This window comes from Capricornis sumatraensis, chromosome 8 (assembly GCF_032405125.1).
Source record: "Capricornis sumatraensis isolate serow.1 chromosome 8, serow.2, whole genome shotgun sequence".
Taxonomy (NCBI): Eukaryota; Metazoa; Chordata; class Mammalia; order Artiodactyla; family Bovidae; genus Capricornis; species Capricornis sumatraensis.
Genome location: NC_091076.1, coordinates 95,250,983 through 95,269,421, shown reverse-complemented (window position 1 = coordinate 95,269,421; position 18,439 = coordinate 95,250,983). Strand labels below are relative to the sequence as shown.

Below are 18,439 nucleotides of genomic sequence, written 5' to 3'. Positions count from 1 at the left end.
AGCATTAGTTTGCTGGCATGTGAGACAAGTGCAATTGTGCAGTAATTTTAACATTCTTTGGCATTGCCCTTCTTTGGGTCTGGAATGAAAACTGACCTTTTCCAGTCCTGTGGTCACTGCTGAGTTTTCCAAATTTGTTGCCATATTGAGTGCAGCACTTCCACAGCATCATCCTTTAGGATTTGAAATAGCTCAGTTGGAATTCCATCACCTCCACTAGGTTTGTTTGTAGTAATGCTTCCTAAGGCCCACTTGAATTCACATTCCAGGATGTCTGGCTCTAGGTGAGTGATCACACCATCATAGTTATCTGGGTCATGAAGATCTCTTTTGTACAGTCCTTCTGTGTATTCTTGCCACTTGTTCTTAACATCTTCTGCTTCTGTTAGGTCCATACCCTTTCTGTCCTTTATTGTGCACATCTTTGCATGAATGCAGGAGACCCAGGTTCAATGCCTGGGTTGGGAAGATCCTCTGGAGAAGGAAATGGCAACCTCCTCCAGTACTCTTGCCTGGAAAATCCCATGGATGGAGGAGCCTGGTAGTTTACAGTCCATGGGGTTTCAAAGAGTTGGACACGACTGTGCAACTTCACTTCACTTTGCATGAAATGTTCCCTTGGTATCTATAATTTTCTTGAAGAGATCTCCAGTCTTTCCCTTTCTATTGTTTTCCTCTATATCTTTGCACTGTTCACTTTAAAAGTTTTTCTTATCTCTCCTTGATATTCTCTAGAAGTCTGCATTCAGATGGGTATCTTTCCTTTTCTCCTTTGCCTTTTGCTTCTCTTTTTTTCTCAGTTATTTGTAAGGCCTCCTCAGACCATTTTGCCTTTCTGAACACGCGTATTTCATGAAGGGGCTTGGGTAGTGTATGCACCTTCATGAAGGGGCTTCAGCAGAGGGATTTAACATAGAATAATGGAAAATGTTGACAGAGTTCAGGTTTTAGTTGATTGAAGTCACAAAGTCAGAGAAGGTCAACATTATTCCTTATTTTTCCTTCAGGCTGGTAACTGAGCATGCAGTTACCACCCTCCACTTGGTGGGAGGAAGGGTGGGGAGGTGGGGGTGAGGGGGGCAAGGGGGACTTAGTTCTTGTAGCACAACTCAAAGATGTGTATCAGATTATGTCCAGCCCTTGAGGAGGAACTAGGATTCTTGTTTCATAGCTGAATTATTGTTTCCTGATTGCAATCCTTTGTTCCTTTCAGATCATTAATTACTGAGACCCGTTCAAGGGCAAGCATTGTGGCCAGGCTTAGATCACGAAACAGCTTAGGCAGAAAATGGCTTCTCTTATGTCAAAAAGCTATATTGAGTTCTTTTCCTCCTAGGACTTCCCCATCCCCCCCATTCTATCTGCTTACACTGGGACCTCAACCTTTCCAGAGACATGAGGGACATCTTCCCTGAAGAGGTGGATGGAGCATAAGATTGCAGCAGGGATCAGTGGAGCTTCCTCCCAAGAACTGGTGTGTCCCCCATCCCCCAGTCCTGTAAAGCCACCTCAAAGTCCCACGGCCCTGCGTGTAGTGGTACCTCTTCCACAAGCAGGCCCTAGTCTCACTCGATAGAAACCTGCTCGTGTTAAATGTCTCAAGAATGTCAGGACCCACCCCCCACCCCCACTTTTGACCTTTGGTTCTCTGTACCCCTCCTTTTTAAAAAATATTTGGCTGCGTCAGGACTTCATTGGTTTGTGGGAGCTAGTTCCCTGAGCAGGGATGGAACCCCCTTCACTGGCAGCATGGAGTCTTAACCACTGCACCACCAAGGAAGTCCCTATTCTGATTCCATTTGAAAGAGAAATATCGCTTCTACGACGGAAAGCAAACAACCACAAGGCTACGTGAGAATAACTGCTTGAGCGAGTGTGGCGCAGGCATGATGGTAAGTTACTAGATAATGCTGGGGGACCTCAAGGAGTTCCCTTGATACAAGCTGTGCTTAAAACATACACGCTTTTCCTGAGAAACGCCAGGCGGGACAGAAGCTCCAAGTTGGGCCTTGGGCTCTGCCCATTTGGCTACACTGATTCCCTGGGGGAGGCAAAAATAGGGTAGGCGTTGGTCCCATTTTACAAGCGGGGAACCTTCTCTGGAGGCCAAGTGACGGCCCCAGTTCTACGCAGATGGGAACTCAGAAGCCAGGATCTCGTCTGACACAGATCCAGCGGCAGGCGGGCAGTGAGGACGCATTCCGCCGGGCGCCGGCGGCCTTGCTTCTCCGTGCCCTGCTAGGCTACGGCGACCGTGAGCCTCCCAGACCACGTATCTACTCCGGGGCTGAGAATCCTCAGGCGCAGCAGAGCGCTGGCCCCGCCCCGTGGCCCCTCCGGGCCCCACGATTGGCTCCACGGGCAGGGGCGGGGCCGGACGCAGAGCTGACGTTACGGCGTCAGGCGCCGCGGGAGTCGCTTCCTGTTGTCAGTGGCCGGGAGGCCGCGGCGTCCCATCCGAGGCTTAGGGGTTGCAGCGGCTGGCAGTGCCCCTGCCCCCTCGCTTCTCCCTTCGGTGAGTTAAGGATCCGGGGCGAGGCGGGCAGCAGAGGGGCGGCGAGGCCGGGACGCATATGGGCCAGGGGACACCAGCCCTTTCCGTGAATCCAGACCCCTGGTTGCCTTGAGACTGCCTTGCTTCTGAGCCCTCACCCTTCCCAGCCCAAGCTCCGCGCCCCACTCCAACCCTAGCCTTCGGCCCGCACTGCCGCTGCTGGCCTGTCCCCTCCATTTGCCACTCGTGACTTGACCCTAGGGCTTACCACCCGACCACCCCCCCCCCCACCGGTCTTGCGTAAATGCAGCCTCATCCTTGACCTCACTGTAGCCCACCTCCACCCCCGACCTTGACCACATGCCTCTGCTTCCCCCCAACCCTTCTGGCGATCCTCATGCTGCACACTAGCCTCGATTCTGGTTCGGTTCGCCCTTTTCATGATCAGCCTTCTTATCCTAATCTTCCACACCCTCTGCTCAGCTCCCCAAGGTATGCCCATCCTGAACACCCCATCTCTGTCCCACTGTCGTTTAAGACCCACCACCAAAGTAGACGCCCTGTTGAGCACACACTTTTCTTTTTGGTAACTCTGATCTCAGCCCTTTCTCAAGTCTTACACACCTCTTGCCTTCACAGACTCAACCCCTCACTTCTTAGCCCACCATAGACTTCCTATCCATCTCCAACCATCAGAGGACACTCCTGTCCCTAAGTCTTTGCTAAACTGCCCGCGACTCTTGGTGCCCAGTTCTTAACGTCCTCACCCAATCTTACTAAAAATGAGGTCTCCTGCCCTCTCACCTCTGCTGTCCCCATCTCAGTTCTACACCCGTTTTTCCCTTAACCCAGTCCCCACTCAGTCTGAGAATTAGTGAAGAGTCCCCCTGCCAACCTCACCAGCTGCCCCTCAACAGCCAAATGTCACTGCCTGCTGGGAACCCAGCAGTTAGACACTGAGGGGCTTGATGGGTGCAGGCAGGGCCTCAGGTGGTAGGTTAAGTGTGGAGAAGTAGAGCTCACTGCCTTGGGTCAGGGTCAGGGATATTTTGCCCAGGTGTCTGGTCCCCTGGACTTGCCCCCTGAAATTATATGTCTAACATTCATATTAAATGACCTGTGCTGCTGCCGGAATGGTAGGAGTCACCAGATACCTGGAAGGTGAATAATGGCCGCTCACCTGGCTCCCACATAGCCTGGGGCAGTGGAAGCCATCACTTCCTGTTGGTTGGTTTTCTGGCCGGGAATAAGCTCAGGGAGTGCCGCTGTGTAACCGTGTTCACAGAGCCGTGTCCGTGAGTGTGGTCACTTGTTATGGACCTTCGCCTGGTGCTCCTGCCAGCTAGAGCTGAGAGCAGGCCTGTCCTGACACTGAACACAGGGAACGCAGTGGATGCCAGAGATGATGTTACACGCTGTGAGGTGAGAGGGCTCCCAGGGGGCTAAGGCTCAGGCGGGTACAGCGGCTGTTAAATCACTTCCTCTTTCTGCAGGTGCTGGATCTTTGAGTTTGGGCCGTTTGGTTACCCATGAACATGGGGAGCCCAGATATCTGAGTAGCTGAGGCAGAGGGACATTCCTGAGGCCCCCCTTTCAGCATTTATCATCGCCTAGGCTTTGGGGGTACACATTCTCTTCAAATTCTGACGACCTGGCTTTAGAGGCCATTTGGTAGCAATTTTAAAGGGTCCCCAGTAGGACCTGTTGTCTTTGTTTGCCATTCCTAGTCTCTTTTTTTCATATTTATTTACTTTTTGGCTGCACTGAGTTCTAGTTGTAGCACGCAGGATCTTTTTAATTGCAGCATGCAGGATCTAGTTCCGTGACCAGGGATCACACCTAGGTCCCCTGCACTGGGACCATGGAATGTTAGCCACTGGACCACCAGGGACGCCCTCTTGCCATTTATAGTCTTGTTCCTTTGAAAAGTTGAATGCTCTTCTCCCTTCAGTGTCCACCTCGGCACCCTATTAAGGTGGGATACATTGAAATAGTTTTAGCCAGCTGGCAGGGTGGTTTAATGGAAGGTGGTCCGTCCTGGCTGAGAACTACATACCTCAGCTTCCCTCAGCCTGTGAAATGGAGATTCGTGCCCTGAGCCTTATTTTTGTTTTATTCTTCTGTACATCCAGTAGATATTTTTTGAGCACAACTGTGTGCTGTGTGTTGCTCTAGGCACCAGAAATGCAATGGTGAATGAGTCAGACAAAATTCCTGTTATCATTCATTCAGAGTTAGTTGGTCCTTGCTGGAATCCTAAGGATGGGACAAGAATATGGGGCAGATGGGTGTTATTGATGGAAGGAAGGAAGGAGGAAAGAAAATTGCTCTGTCTTCACTGACTTCACATTTCTGGCCTTACTCACTTGCCTTTGGTTTGAGAATCACAGGGCTAGAAATTTCTCTCCCTCTAGCTGGCATCTGATGACTTCAAAGCCTGTTCCACACTCTCCCCACTCACTTCTCCTGCCTCAAGACACTTGTCCAGAAATGCAACTGTCTTCAGGTGGAAAGAGGTATACTTTACTCACTCAGCACTCACATGTCTGAAAGATCAGCTGCCCTTCTGAATCAGAAGATAACTTTGTCCTTCTTTTCCAACTGTAAACCATGACTCATCAGTTCATACAGCAGCTGGATGGCTTAAATGCCAGACTGTTCTCAATAGCTCCGTACAGGGTTGGATTCAGGCCGTAGAGAGCAGGCTGTTGGGAATAGCTGAGAACTCTCTAAGGAGAGGAGGCTGCTGTTTACTGACGGATGGAGTGTTTCAGAACTGAAGAAGCCCAGCAGTTCTTTTCTTCCTTTAGTGTAAGTCTCATCTAAGCCATTCTTTTCTTTTCTTTCTTCCTTGGTGAAGTGAAATTGGACATACATAGAAGGCCAGGCAGCATAAGAAAGAAAAGCAACCAGAACAATTCCTTCCTGTGTGTTGGAACATTTAAGAAAAGACAACTGTGAAACCTGGGTACCATGGAAAGGACTTGGCCTCAGCTGGTTGGGACTACAGACTTGATGGGTAAGATTGTTTGAGTTTCTGAGTGCAAAGTTAATTATTACTTAGTTCCAAAGTAATAAGTTTTGCCTGAAACTCTTAGAATCAAAGACCTGAGACACTTTGATCTGGCGAAAGACACAAGACTTAGAATGAGGAAACCAAAGAGTTCTATCCCTACTGAGCCTCAGTTTTCTCCTCTGTAAAATGGGGATAATCACCCTTCTCTCACAGGATTGATTTAAGAATTACATGAGATTAGAGAAGCTTGAAGCATTGAGTCCAGGTGAATTGATACTTGGGGGGAGAGGTAGACTTTTCAAGGTTAGGATTTGCCTAAGGGGCAGACAGAAGTCACCTTTTCTTTCAAACTCCACCAGTGGTGTTTGAAGAACCTTTTAGCAGTGTTCCCCACATTATCCCCTTACTCTTCCTAGCCTAGGTCTCTTTGCAGCCCCTCCCCGCCCTTTGGTTTGGTTTTTGGTGTCAGTGAAGAGTGTTCTGAGGACAGGAAGTGAAACCCGTCCCATGGGAAGGTAGACTGGGGGGGCCTGGAGAGTGATGGAGTGCTGACCCAGCAGTCAGGAGACCGAGCCCCATTCTGGTTCCATCAGCAAGTTCTCATGGCATCAGCCATCACACTCCTGCCTCTGAGCTGATTCCTGCCTCCCTGAGGCATGCTGGGGCAGACCTACATAGGCGGGATGCTTTGGCTTCTTGCAAAGAAAGGTGTGCCCTAAAGTGTGGCATGAACCCCAAAGCCTCAGTCCTGTTTTGTGAATTATCAAGTGGCCATTGCCTTCTGAACTCCTCTGCGCTGTCATTCTGTAGCTTTTCTGACACTTGGTTTTAAAAGCGACAGGTCCTTGTCTGGCCCTGCTCTGACCTCTCAGCATCAGTCTACGTGTGAAGAGACCCTTTCTGGCCTGGAGCACCTGCTTACTAACAAGGCTACCCTCCTCCCCCCACCCATGAATATTAGCTTCAGTTAATTCATTATGAAGCCTTAATGAAGCCAGGCTATTGTTCGAGTTGCTGAGGCCTAAGCCTTTCCTGTCCTGACCTGTGGCTGGTTGAGGAAAGGGCAGCTGTGGGGCTTGAGGCTCCTTCCAGAAGAAGCAGGCCTGAGGGGAAGCCTGTGGCCGGAGGGGAGGCCTGTGACCACTGGAATTACTGAAGGGGATTGGTGCCCAGGGTCTTGGAGCCAGAACACCTGGATTTGGCCTCCTGAGCCACACAAGTTGGCCTGGAAGGAACGTTGTCCGGAGGGATTGTCTGCAATACCGGTCCTTCCGCTTGGTGTGCCGGTGGCTGGAAACTGGACGCAGCCCAAGAATCCCTGTAGGTGGGAGGGGGAATGAAGTGAGGGTGAGACGGTAAGGCAGGGCCTGAGGTCAAGGGTTGCATCCTGTGGTCCGTCACGCCCTGACCAGGGCTGTCTCTGCAGGGCCCACCCTCCAAACCCATCCCTCACTCCATGTGTCTTCACTGGGGGAGGTCAGCTCTGGGTCCTGTTTACCCTCTGCCAGCTCCAGGGACCAGGCACTGAATCAGACCATCTCCCACCGTTAAGGGCCACGCTGCCTCTGTCACTTCCAGATGTCGCGCTCCTGTCCTCCTGTAAACCTTTCCCTCCAGGCTGACCTCAGTGTCCCACTGAAGCCCCTCACCTGGACCCCCAAGGCCTCCCTGCCCCCTTGTCCCTCCCTGCCTTAGCCCTCACCTACACCCACCTCTTCCAGGAGGGAGGTGATCATACTCCATCAGTCTGAGGATTTCCCTCGAGCAGGGGTGATCCTTGTCCTGGCAGTGGGTGGTAGAGTTGGCCACTTACCAGCCCTGGAATCTTGGGAATTTCCTTGACCTGCATCAGCTTCTGTTTCTTATCTGTCAGACTAAGATAATAAAACACTCCCAGGGTGGTTATGAGAAATGAATGAGGTGATATATGTAAAAGGTACAAAACCCACTGAGCGTGCCTTGGTTTTAGTAACGTCTTTGGGCCGTGAGTTTCGGTTGATTGTTTTTTTGGCTGCACCACATGGCATGTGGGATCTCAGTTTCCCAACCAGGGATTGAACTTACAGCCCCTGCAATGGAAACATGGAGTCTTAACCACTGGACTGCCATGGGACTCCCATGGGCCATGAGTTTTTGAGAGCAGAGACAGCAATAACCCTTTTTTCTCTTCTTTTTTTGGTGTCCCCTCATGCTCAGTTGTGTGGCCACTCGAGATTTGTTTAGATGTGAGTGTGCCTGTCCAGTCCTGGTCTGTACAGGTTGCTGCGGTGGGACCAGGCAGCAGCCCCCTCAGGTTCAGGCCAAAGTCCCCACCATCTGCTACCATGCCACCCTTGGCCTAGTTGCCTCAGGAGAAAGCCAGCTGCCCCAAGAGATGTCTCTGCATACTGACTTGAGCTGCCTACACACGCTTATTTAGGCAGTGGCATCCTTTGCCTGTAAATTTGAACGACCACATCCCCTAGGGGTTGAGATACCATTTATCCTTGGTAAATATCAGGCCCTGTGCTTGGCGCTGTCCACACTCATAGTCGCCATCCGAGAGGTCTGATACATGCCCCAGTGTGCCAAGTTGGTTAGTGGCAAATCAGGATTAGAGCCCATGTTGTTACCCTTTAGACATGTGCCTGTGCTGTTCAGGCTGGACGCTCATGGCCCAGAGGAGAAGCAGCGGCGTGGCAGGAGCGCCGTTCCGTCTGAAGCCAGTTGTACTTTTCCCCACTGAGCTGGCCAAGCCTGGGTAGGAGAGGAATCAGGGGACAGTTGCAAGGCCCAGGCCCCGAATGTGAATTGTGAGCTGCTGTTTCTCAGCCCCTGTGGGTTCTTGGCGCCTTCAGCTGCAGCAGCCCCCTTGCGCCCTCAGCTCTGTATCAGATCTGCCTTTCGTCCCCTGCCTTTTTGTGCCCGTGTTTGGTGTGGCATGAAGGGCCCTTTCTGGGCTTCTCTGGTAGCTCAGCTGGTAAAGAATCCACCTGCAGTGCAGGAGACCCCGGTTTGATTACTGGGTCAGAAAGATCCCCTGGAGAAGGGATAGGCTACCCACTCCAGTATTCTTGGGCTTCGCTGGTGCTCAGACAGTAAAGAATCCACCTGCAATGTGGGAGACCTGGGTTCAGTCCCTAGGTTGGGAAGATCCCCTGGAGGAGTGCAGGGCAACCCACTCCAGTATTCTTGCCTGGAGAATCCCCATGGACAGAGTAGCCTGGGGGCCTACAGTCCATGGGGTCACAAAGAGTCAGACATGACTGAGCAACTAAGTACAAAGGGCCCTTTCTACCCGCCTTTTGGGACAGACCCACCCTTGGCACCCAGGGCTCCTCTCCTCATGAGGTCCAATCCATCAGCCTTTTTTTTTTCTTCCTATTTCCTTCCTTAAAATCCACGCTCAGTTTTCACATTTGTATTAAAACTCCTCTCAGTTGCAGTTTGCATAAGATGGGGGTGAGGTGTGGTGAAGACGCGGGCCGGCACAGCGATTATCCCTACAGCCATGTCTTCTCTGCAGGTGTCATGTGATTCTCCTGGGGAGCTGCTGCTGGAGTGGAGATGCTCTCAGGGGTGGAGAATGGACTGGACCCCCGGGCTGCCATCCCGGTAGGCAACAAGGGAAGATCAGGGTGGGAGAAGGGGTGCCTGGGACAGCCATGTCTTTGTTTTTTCTGACTTTGAAATGAATTAGCACTGTTTAGAAAGAGAAGCCTCAGGTTGAGAAAAAGTTGTACCCAAAAGATCCTGCCCAAAATCATCTTACTGGTGATAAAATGGGGATTTACATAAAACAATGGGGATTGAATATAGGTTATCTGAAGACCAAGGATTTCTCCAAAGAAGATATACAGATGACCAATAAATACATAAAAAGATGCTCAATATCATTAGATGTTAGACAAAGACAAATCAAAACCATAATGAGGAAAATAGAAGTAAAGTCACTAGTGTAGGAAACAAACATGGTTATTGGGGGATAAGGGTCGGGGAGGGATAAATTGGGAGATTGGGACTGATACACACACTAATATATATAAAACAGATAACTAATAAGGACCAATACTTTGGCTACCTGATGCAAAGAACTGACTCATTGGAAAAGACCCTGATGCTGAGAAAGATTGAGGGCTGGAGGAGAAGGGGGCAACAGAGGATGAGATGGTTGGATGGCATCACTGAATCAGTGGACATGCATTGGGGACATGTCTCCTTCTCCTTCACAAACTCCAGGAGATAGTGAAGGACAGGGAACCTGGCGTGCTACAGTCCATGGGGTTGCAAAGAGTTGGACATGACTTAGCAACTGAACGACAACAACAACAATAAGCAGCTGCTGTGTAGCACAGGTCAATAGTCTATAATAGCCTTTATGGGAGAATAATCTTTATATATATAGTTATATATTTATATAGTTATAGTTATATATATAGTTATATATATATAACATGATATATAAAGTTATATATATAGTTATAGTTATATATATATATATACACACATCTGATTCACTTTGCTGTGCCCCTGAAACTAACACATTATAAATCAACTATACTCCAACAAAAATTTTAAAAATAAAAATTTTTCCAGTAAGGAAAAAAAAGCCGTAATGAAGGACTTCCCAGGTGGCCCAGTGGTTAAGACTCTGAGTTTCCATTGCAGGGGGTGTGGGTTAACTCCCTGGTAAGGGAACTAAAATCCCACATGCTGAGCAGTGGGGGGGGGGGGGGAACCATATTGAGATACTTCTTCATACCTACTAGGATGGCTGTAATGACAATGGCAGACAATAATAAGTGTTGGTGAGGTTGTGGAGAAGTTGGAATCCGCATCCCTTGCTGGTGGGAGTGTAAAATGGTATAGCCACTGTGGAAAACACTTTGATAGTTCCTCAAAAAGTGAAACAGTGTTACATACAACCCAGCAATTCCATTCCTAGGTATATACCCAAGAGAACTGAAAACATATGTCTACACAGAAACTTGTACGTGAATGTTCATAGCAACATTGCAGCTAAAAAAGTGGAAACAACCCAAATATCTATTAATTGACGAATGCATAAATAAAATGTGATATATCCGTGCAATGGGCTATTATTTAGCAATAAAAAGGAATGAACTACTGATCCATGCTACTACACCGACTAACTTGAAAACATACTAAGTGAAAGAAGTCAGACACAAAAGGCTGCATGTTGTATGATTCCATTTATGTGAAATGTCCAGAAAATAGGCAAATCCATAGAAACAGAAAGTAGATAGTGGTTGCCAGAGGTTGGGGGAAGAAGGGAATAGTGAGTGATTGCTAATGGGTACAAGGTTTCTTTTGAGGGCAATGAAATGTTCTAAAATTAGATAGTAGAAATGGTTGCACAGTTCTGTGAAAGTACTAAAAACCATCGAGCTGTGTGTTTTAATGAGCGGATTTTATGATATGCAAATTATTTCTCATTAAAGCTGTTCTAACAAAAGAACATTTAACTTTTCAAAGAACATTAACAGGGATTGTGTTGTCTAAAATAAAAACCAGTGAGATATTTGTCCATAATCCTGTCACCTAATAATTCAAACCAGTTTTTCTGTAATCCCTTCCAGTCCTTGTCCAAACCCTTAGGTAATTTTGACATATGTACTTCTATTATGCTAGAACAATCTTAACTCTGTATTTGCAGAGGACTTTATGTATGTTTAAATATAGGCTTTCTCTAGTTGCAGTGTGCGTCGGCTTCTCTAATTGTGGCTCACGGGCTCTTTAGTTACAGTGTTCGGGCTTAGTTGCCCCAGGGCATGTGGGATCTTAATTCCCTGACCAGGGATCAAACCCTGGCTTCTTCCTCTGAATCCAAAAGTGGTTTCTTAACCGCTGGACCACCAGCGAAGACTCCTATTTATTCATTTAGCAAACATTTACCGAATACACATGCCGAGAACCAGGACCATTGTTGAGGGCATGAGGATGAATAAAAAGCTAGTCCTGCCCTCAAAGAGTACCCCCGCTCCAGTGCTGTGAATCACAAGGTATTGTTTCTGTATAACAGATAGGAAATTGAGGCTCAGAGAGGTTAAGTGGAATATCGAGGTGACCCAGCTGTCCAGAACTGAGACTAAACCCAGGCTCTGACTGCCAGGTCTAGGATCTTTCTTCCTATAAACCATGCTCCTGTTTCTGGGTGTTTTTATTGTTCTAACACAGCACTTTTTGCCTCTTAACTTATTGACTCTCTGTGGAATGTTGGTCATATGATTAAGATGGAAAAATCTCACTCCCGCCCTAGATGAATTACTTCAGCTTCCATATCTGTAACTATAGTGGAGTCAGTACTTAAACACAAGGTTTATGTAGCTGTCAGCTCACTGCAGTTTGGTTTAAAAAACAAGCAACAGGCAGTTCCCTGGCAGTCCAGTGGTTAGGACCTGGTGCTTTCATTTCTGTGACCCAGGTTCAATCCCTGGTTGGGGAACTAAGATCCTATAAGCCTCGCAGCATGGCCAATAAATAAGTAAATAAATTTAAAAACTGAAAACCAAGCAAAAAAACCCCACAAATATCTTTGCAATAATTAATAATAATAGTAACACTTCTCAGTGTGATTTTTTTCTTTTTCTTCTTTCTGTTTATTTTCTACCATTAGCCCTACTAAATTTTTTCTTTTATTTTTAATTAAAAAATTTTGATTTTCTTTTTTAAAAATTTTAAAAAAGAAAAAAGTTTAATTTATGTATTTGGCTGCACTGGGTCTTTGTTGCTGCATGCAGTATATTTAGTTGGGGCATCTGGGCTCTAGCTCCCTGACCAGGGACCCCTGCATTGAGAGCGCACAGTCTTAGCCATTGGACCATCAGGGAGGTCCCGGCCTGTCCTAGTCGTGTTGCAGAGATACACGGATTTGTGCTTGCGTGGGGACCCACGTGTTTGGCAGCAAGCAGAGTGACATTGCAGGGGTTGCCGCAGGAGCCTCTAAAGACCTGTGTTGTGTCTGGCGCCGCCCAGGTCATCAAGAAGAAGCTAGTGGGCTCCGTGAAGGCGCTGCAGAAGCAATATGTGTCCTCGGACGCGGTGGTCACAAGCGAAGACGGAGATGCCAACAGCATGTGCAGCGCCCTGGAGGCCGTCTTCATCCATGGGCTGCACGCCAAGCACATCCGCGCCGAAGCCGGAGGGAAGAGGAAAAAAGGCGCCCACCAGAAGCCTCTGCCTCAGCCCGTCTTCTGGCCTCTCCTGAAAGCTGTCACCCACAAGTGAGAGCTGCTGGGTGGGGGCGGGGTTCATGTCAGAGTGGAGCTTCAGAATGTGGAGCTCTGGGCTCTTCCTTCCAGGACTTTTCTGTGGAAAGCCACAGGGAGTCCCGTGGTGTGGAGAGGAGATGGCCCAGAGGAGGGTGGTGTTAGACCAGGCCTCAGTGGACCTCTCAGGCAGTGGACCCCTCAGGCAGTGGCCCGGCGCAGTGTCGAGCCCCAGGCTGGGCACCCTGAGTGGAAGCAAGAGCTGTCTTTTTTCCATCCTCTGGCAAATTCTGTAGTTGCAACAGAAGCTATGTGGCCTGCAAAGCCTAAAATCTTTACTGTCTGCCCCTTTCCAGAAATTTGCTGACCCTGCCTGAGGATGTTTGCATATTTCTGTGCTAAGTAACATACTTGTAAGGAGGTAGGGCTTCTTTTTTTTTTTTCAGTTTAAGAAGAGCAGCCTCCAACCAGAGCATCTGAATGTGTGCCCTGAGACGTTTGTCTTGTCTGCCCTGCCCTGAACCACCTGGGCTTTGGAGCAGGCAGCTGGCATGGAGCCTCTCTGGTCTATTAAATGCCCCTGGTGTCTTGTCAGTCCTGCCCCAGGGAGTCGTGTCAGTCTCCAGTCTTCCTTTTTGTGCCTCCTGCCGCTGCCCTGTCTCAGGCTCTCACCTTAATTCTGGGTGGAAGTGCCTTTCTAAGTGTCCCCCTTATCTCCTTCTGTCTTTTCTTCGGTCAGTCGGCCAGCCTTTAGCGAGCTCAAGCTGACCCGAGCTCCATCCCTGGGTTCTGCAGAGTATGGTCAGTGCTCCTGCGGGGGAGCCATACACTGGGGATGGTGTAGTCAGAGGAGGGGCATTTACAGCAGACACACATTTTAGGAGCTGAGTTTGGTACACATGGGGCCAGGACGGAACACCCTGCCCTGAAGTCTGCATAGCTGTGGGCGTGTAGCTTTCCTGAGCAAAACCCTGTAGCCATCTGTCAGGCTGGAGTCTGATTCACTTGCCTGGGGCCCCGGAACCTGTATCCTGGTCTCATTCTCTACAGAGTTCTAATGCACAGCCAGGTGTGGGTACCATTGCCCCATTCAGCTTCCCCCATTTGATACTCAAGACTCTGCATTATTACCTCGCCTTGCAACCCGATCTTCCGCTCCTCCTCCCCAGGCTGCAACCAGAGCTCCCCACTCCTGTTATAGTCTGTCGCTTTTCTCCCCTTTAGGCTTTTTTCTCTATCGGTCTCTTACACCTTGAAAGTTCTCCTTCTACCTTTGCCTCTTGAAATCCCTCAAGGCCCAGTGCAGAGACCCCTTTTCTATGACAGTTTTCTTATTCCAACCCAGAAATGATTGCTTGGCCCCCACCACAGTGCTGCTAACAACAGGGCTCACCTCAGTATGCCCTTGAAAAGTCATTACCTAGACCAAGGGTAGGGACCATGTCTCGACCCCGTGTCTTCACAGCTCCAAAGACCTTGCCCTGGGGGCTCAACAGACGTGTCCCAGATGAGCAGATGTTGTCGGGCCGGACAGATAGTTGTCATGAAAATGGCAATGATCCTTCATGATACCAGCCTAAGAACACTGGGGGTTATAGCTGAATCTTTCTGAATTTCCCTTTAAATGCTGTTATCCAAGAATTTTTCATGCCTATGTATACTTGCAGTCATTGTTCTTGGCTCTTGCTAACCAGTGGATAAAATGACATCTCGGTGACTGGCAGTCGTTTCTTGAAATGTGTCTGTTCTCCATCTTCCCAGACACATCATCTCAGAGTTGGAGCACCTGATCTTTGTGAGCACGGACGTGGGCCGCTGCCGGGCCTGGCTGCGGCTGGCCCTCAACGACGGCCTGATGGAGTGCTACCTGAAGCTGCTGCTACAGGAGCAGGCCCGCCTGTGCGAGTACTACCAGCCCACAGCCCTGCTCCGCGACGCCGAGGAGGGCGAGTTCCTCCTGAGCTTCCTTCAGGGCCTGACGTCCCTGTCCTTTGAGCTCTCCTACAAGTCTGCCATCCTCAACGAGTGGACGCTCACCCCACTGGCCCTCTCGGGGCTCTGCCCACTGTCAGAGCTCGACCCCCTCACTACCCCTGGAGCTGAACTGCAGCGGAAGGAGTCCCTGGACTCCATCTCCCATTCCTCGGGCTCAGAAGACATCGAGGTCCAGCACTCAGGCCACAAGATCCGACGGAACCGGCAGCTCACTGCCTCCTCCCTCAGCCTGGACACGGCCAGTTCATCCCAGCTTTCCTGCAGCCTTAACTCTGACAGCTGCCTCCTCCAAGAGAATGGCTCCAAGAGTCCAGACCATTCCGAGGAGCCCATGTCCTATGACTCAGACCTGGGGATGGCCAATGCCGATGACTCGGACATGTCTCTGCAAGAGTGAGTTCCCCTCCCCCACCCCTTCCCCTTCCTGCTTCTCTTCTTGTTCTCCCGCCCTTCCTGGAGCACATGATTGCCTGTCGCTGATCTCAGGATTCTTGTTAGGGCAGAAAGACAAACAGAGGTCATAAACTCTCCCTCAGGGACCAGAGTTACTGGGAGCTGTACCTGGAGACAAACTGGGGCTAGTGGGGAGAATGCATAGAATGCGTTTTAAAATATATATTTACTTATTTATTTGGCTGTGCCAAGTTAGTTGCAACACTTGAACTCTTCCATCTTCATTGTGGTATGCAGGATCTTTAGTTGTGGCATGGGAACTCTTAGTTGTGGCATGTCAGATCTAGTTCCCTGATCAGGGATCAAACCCCGGCCCCCTGCATTGGGAGCATGGAGTCTTAGCATGGTCCAGCAGGGAAATCCCTGGAATGCCTTTAGATGGGGCTTAGAGCTGGTTCCAGCCCCAGCTCTGTCCTAGGTGACCTGTGACAAGTTAGTTAGTCTCTCTGAGTTTCAATGTCAAATATCATTGTCATCTTCATCTAGAGAGAAGGAAACCAATAGTTCAGAGCTCTGTGTACAACTTCCAAAAAATACAGTGAAGCACAGTGCATAGCGTGATCTTCTGGGACCTCATGGAAGGTCTTCTGGAGGACATAAAACCTAGGTGATGCCTGCACGGGAGTGGCAGGCAGATGGGGACGAGTGAGTGTGTGGAGGAGGAGGACATGGAGTGACAAACTTGGCTGGAAACAGGAGCCTGGGCGGAGCCTTCCTTCATTCAGGCTTTTTAACATTGATTTTTGATAATCAATTTTTATAGTTAAAAAAAATCTAAAATGTGTACAGTGAAAAATCTCTCCCACCCCTGTAACCATAAATATTAATTTCTTACATATTTTTCCAGTGTCTCTAAATCCAGCTGTACCATGTGTGAATATATAGATTTGAACTTTTTCTTTCTTATTTCTTTTTTTGATTGAAGTATAGATGATTTACAGTATTGTGTTAGCTTCAGATATATATATATCCTTTTATATATAGGTTTATAGGTTTTATATATAGGTTTATATATATATCCTTTTCCTTTATAGGTTATTATCTTTCTTATTTCTTTTTTGGCTGCGCTAGTCTTTGTCGCTGCACATGGGCTTTCTCTAGCTGTGACGCACACAAGCTTGTCTGGTTGTGGCACATGTGGCTCACGGGCTCTGGAGCACAGGCTTAGTAGTTGGGGTACACAGGCTTGGTTACCTCATGGCATGTGGGATCCTAGTTCCCCAACTAGGGATTAAACCCATGTCCCCTACATTGAAGTCAGATTCTTTACCACTGGACCACAGGAGAAGTCCTTTATCTCTTGTTTCTTATTTCCCCACTTCTTTCCACAAAAGCTAGTATAAATTATAAATACACCATTCTATAGCTTACCAGGGCTTCCCTGTGGCTCAGTGGTAAAGAATCTGCCCACAGTGTAGGAGACCCAGGTTTGATCCCTGGGTTGGAAAGATCCCCTGGAGAAGGAAATGGCAACCCACTCCAGTATTCTGGCCTGGAGAATTCCACGGACAGAGGAACGTGGTAGGCTCTACAGTCCATGGGATCACAAAGAGTCAGACACGACTGAGTGATTAACACACACACATATACCTTATTTGGGAGATCTTGTCATATCGGAGCTTCTTTTTCTATTACATATTTGTTCACTGTATGAATGTACCTTAGTTTATTGAATCAGCCCTGCGTTTAATGGACATTGGAGTTCAGGATTTCTATAAGTAACCTGTGAATGTGGTCCTTTAGCTCTATGCGAGTTCTCTCTGTTCAGTAAATTCCCAGAAGAAAAATTACTGAACCAAAGGGTAGATTAATTAATGATTTTTATAGATGTTGCCTATCTACACTTCATCAGGGGTATGCCTGTGTCCTCTCAGCCTTGACAACAGAAGGTATTGGCAAACTTTTGGATGTTATCTCATCTGATAGGTAAAAACGGTAGCTGTTTATGAAGCATTCCCTCCAGGTAGGACTCATTTTTCCATCAACTGTGTTAGGACTTTCCTTCCACAACTGCTGTCCCCACCCTCACCCCCACCTTGGTTCAGGTCTTTACAGGGCTTGTGGGAATCACACCAGGACTGGGTGTCCTGGACTGGCCCGGAAGCAGATCAGTTTCAAGCCAGTTCTACCACTTACAAGCTCAGTAGTGTCCTGCATATTACTAGCTCTTTTGGAGGTTCTGTTTATCTTTTTTTATCCCCCCAGAGTATAGTTGATTTACAATGTTGTGTTAGTTTCCGCCGTACAGCAAAGGGATTCAGTTGTATGGATACATCTATCCACTCATTTTTATATTCTTTTCCCATATAGGCCATTAGAGTATTGAGTAGATTTTCCTGTGCTGTACAGAAGGTCCTTACTGTTACTATAGTTACTGTCTCATTGCTTCTTTATCTTTAAAATGGAAATTCCCTCATAGGGCCGTTTGAAAGTCAAATGAGATGCCCATCAATCAGTTGCACATATAAGAATGTGTGGTAGTTTCCAGAAACGGCTTCTGAACTTTGAACACATCAGATGGAATTTTCATGTGTCCAAATGGAAGGATTAGATATAATGTTCTGAGAAGGAGTGACCCCTGCCCCAGAGATGGCAGGGCCCGAGGCGTGCCTGACTGTCAGCCACCTGTCCTAGCCTTTGGTGCTTCTCCCCCCGCAGACCAGCCAGGCTTCTCTCTGTCATGTGTCTTGCCTTTATCTTTCATGTGTCTTGTGATTGGAAAATTCCAGCTTAAGGTTGTTGAATCAGTGACCATCCGCCCTCCTTCAGGGGAAGTGTTGTCCTGCGTATTCTGGGGGAACGGAAGGGAAGACGAGGTCAGGAAGTGTAGACCCAGACTGGACAGTGATGTGGGGAACCAGATACCACACACACGCAGAAGCACGCAGCCAGCACCACCGTTCTTAGAGCATCCACAGAGACCAGCGTTTCTTGGAGTGTGTGTTTTAAGGGAGATTCTCACCAACACTTAAAGAGTTTACTTAAGTTAACGTATTACTGAAATGTATGTAACTTAAAATTGGGTGTAAACTCATTGTGCTTAAACTCTTACATCTATAAAAACCAGAACATCTGCAAATTGGGAATTCCCTGGTGGTCCAGCGATTAGACCTCCACGCTTTCACTGCTCTGGGCCCAGGGTTCAATCCCTGGTAGGGGAACTAAGATCCAGCAAGCTGGGCTGTATAGGAAAAAACAAAACAAAACTACAAATCAGACCTGAAATGCAAAACCTATTTCAAATGAAATTTATCAATGTTTGGCAGAAACCAA

General features: G+C 48.3%; 1 protein-coding gene across 1 annotated transcript in view; it reads left to right on the top strand.

The window, feature by feature from the left end:
* The first annotated feature begins 5,397 nt into the window (after positions 1–5,397).
* PLEKHM1 (pleckstrin homology and RUN domain containing M1) overlaps positions 5,398–18,439 on the top strand; it is a 53,720-nt gene continuing 40,678 nt past the window's right edge. Inside the window, exons 1-4 of the mRNA XM_068976953.1 lie at positions 5,398–5,513; positions 9,016–9,104; positions 12,486–12,733; positions 14,480–15,106. Coding sequence (XP_068833054.1) covers positions 9,057–9,104; positions 12,486–12,733; positions 14,480–15,106 — 923 coding nt within the window. The 5' untranslated portion in view covers positions 5,398–5,513; positions 9,016–9,056. The remainder of the gene's footprint in view (positions 5,514–9,015; positions 9,105–12,485; positions 12,734–14,479; positions 15,107–18,439) is intronic.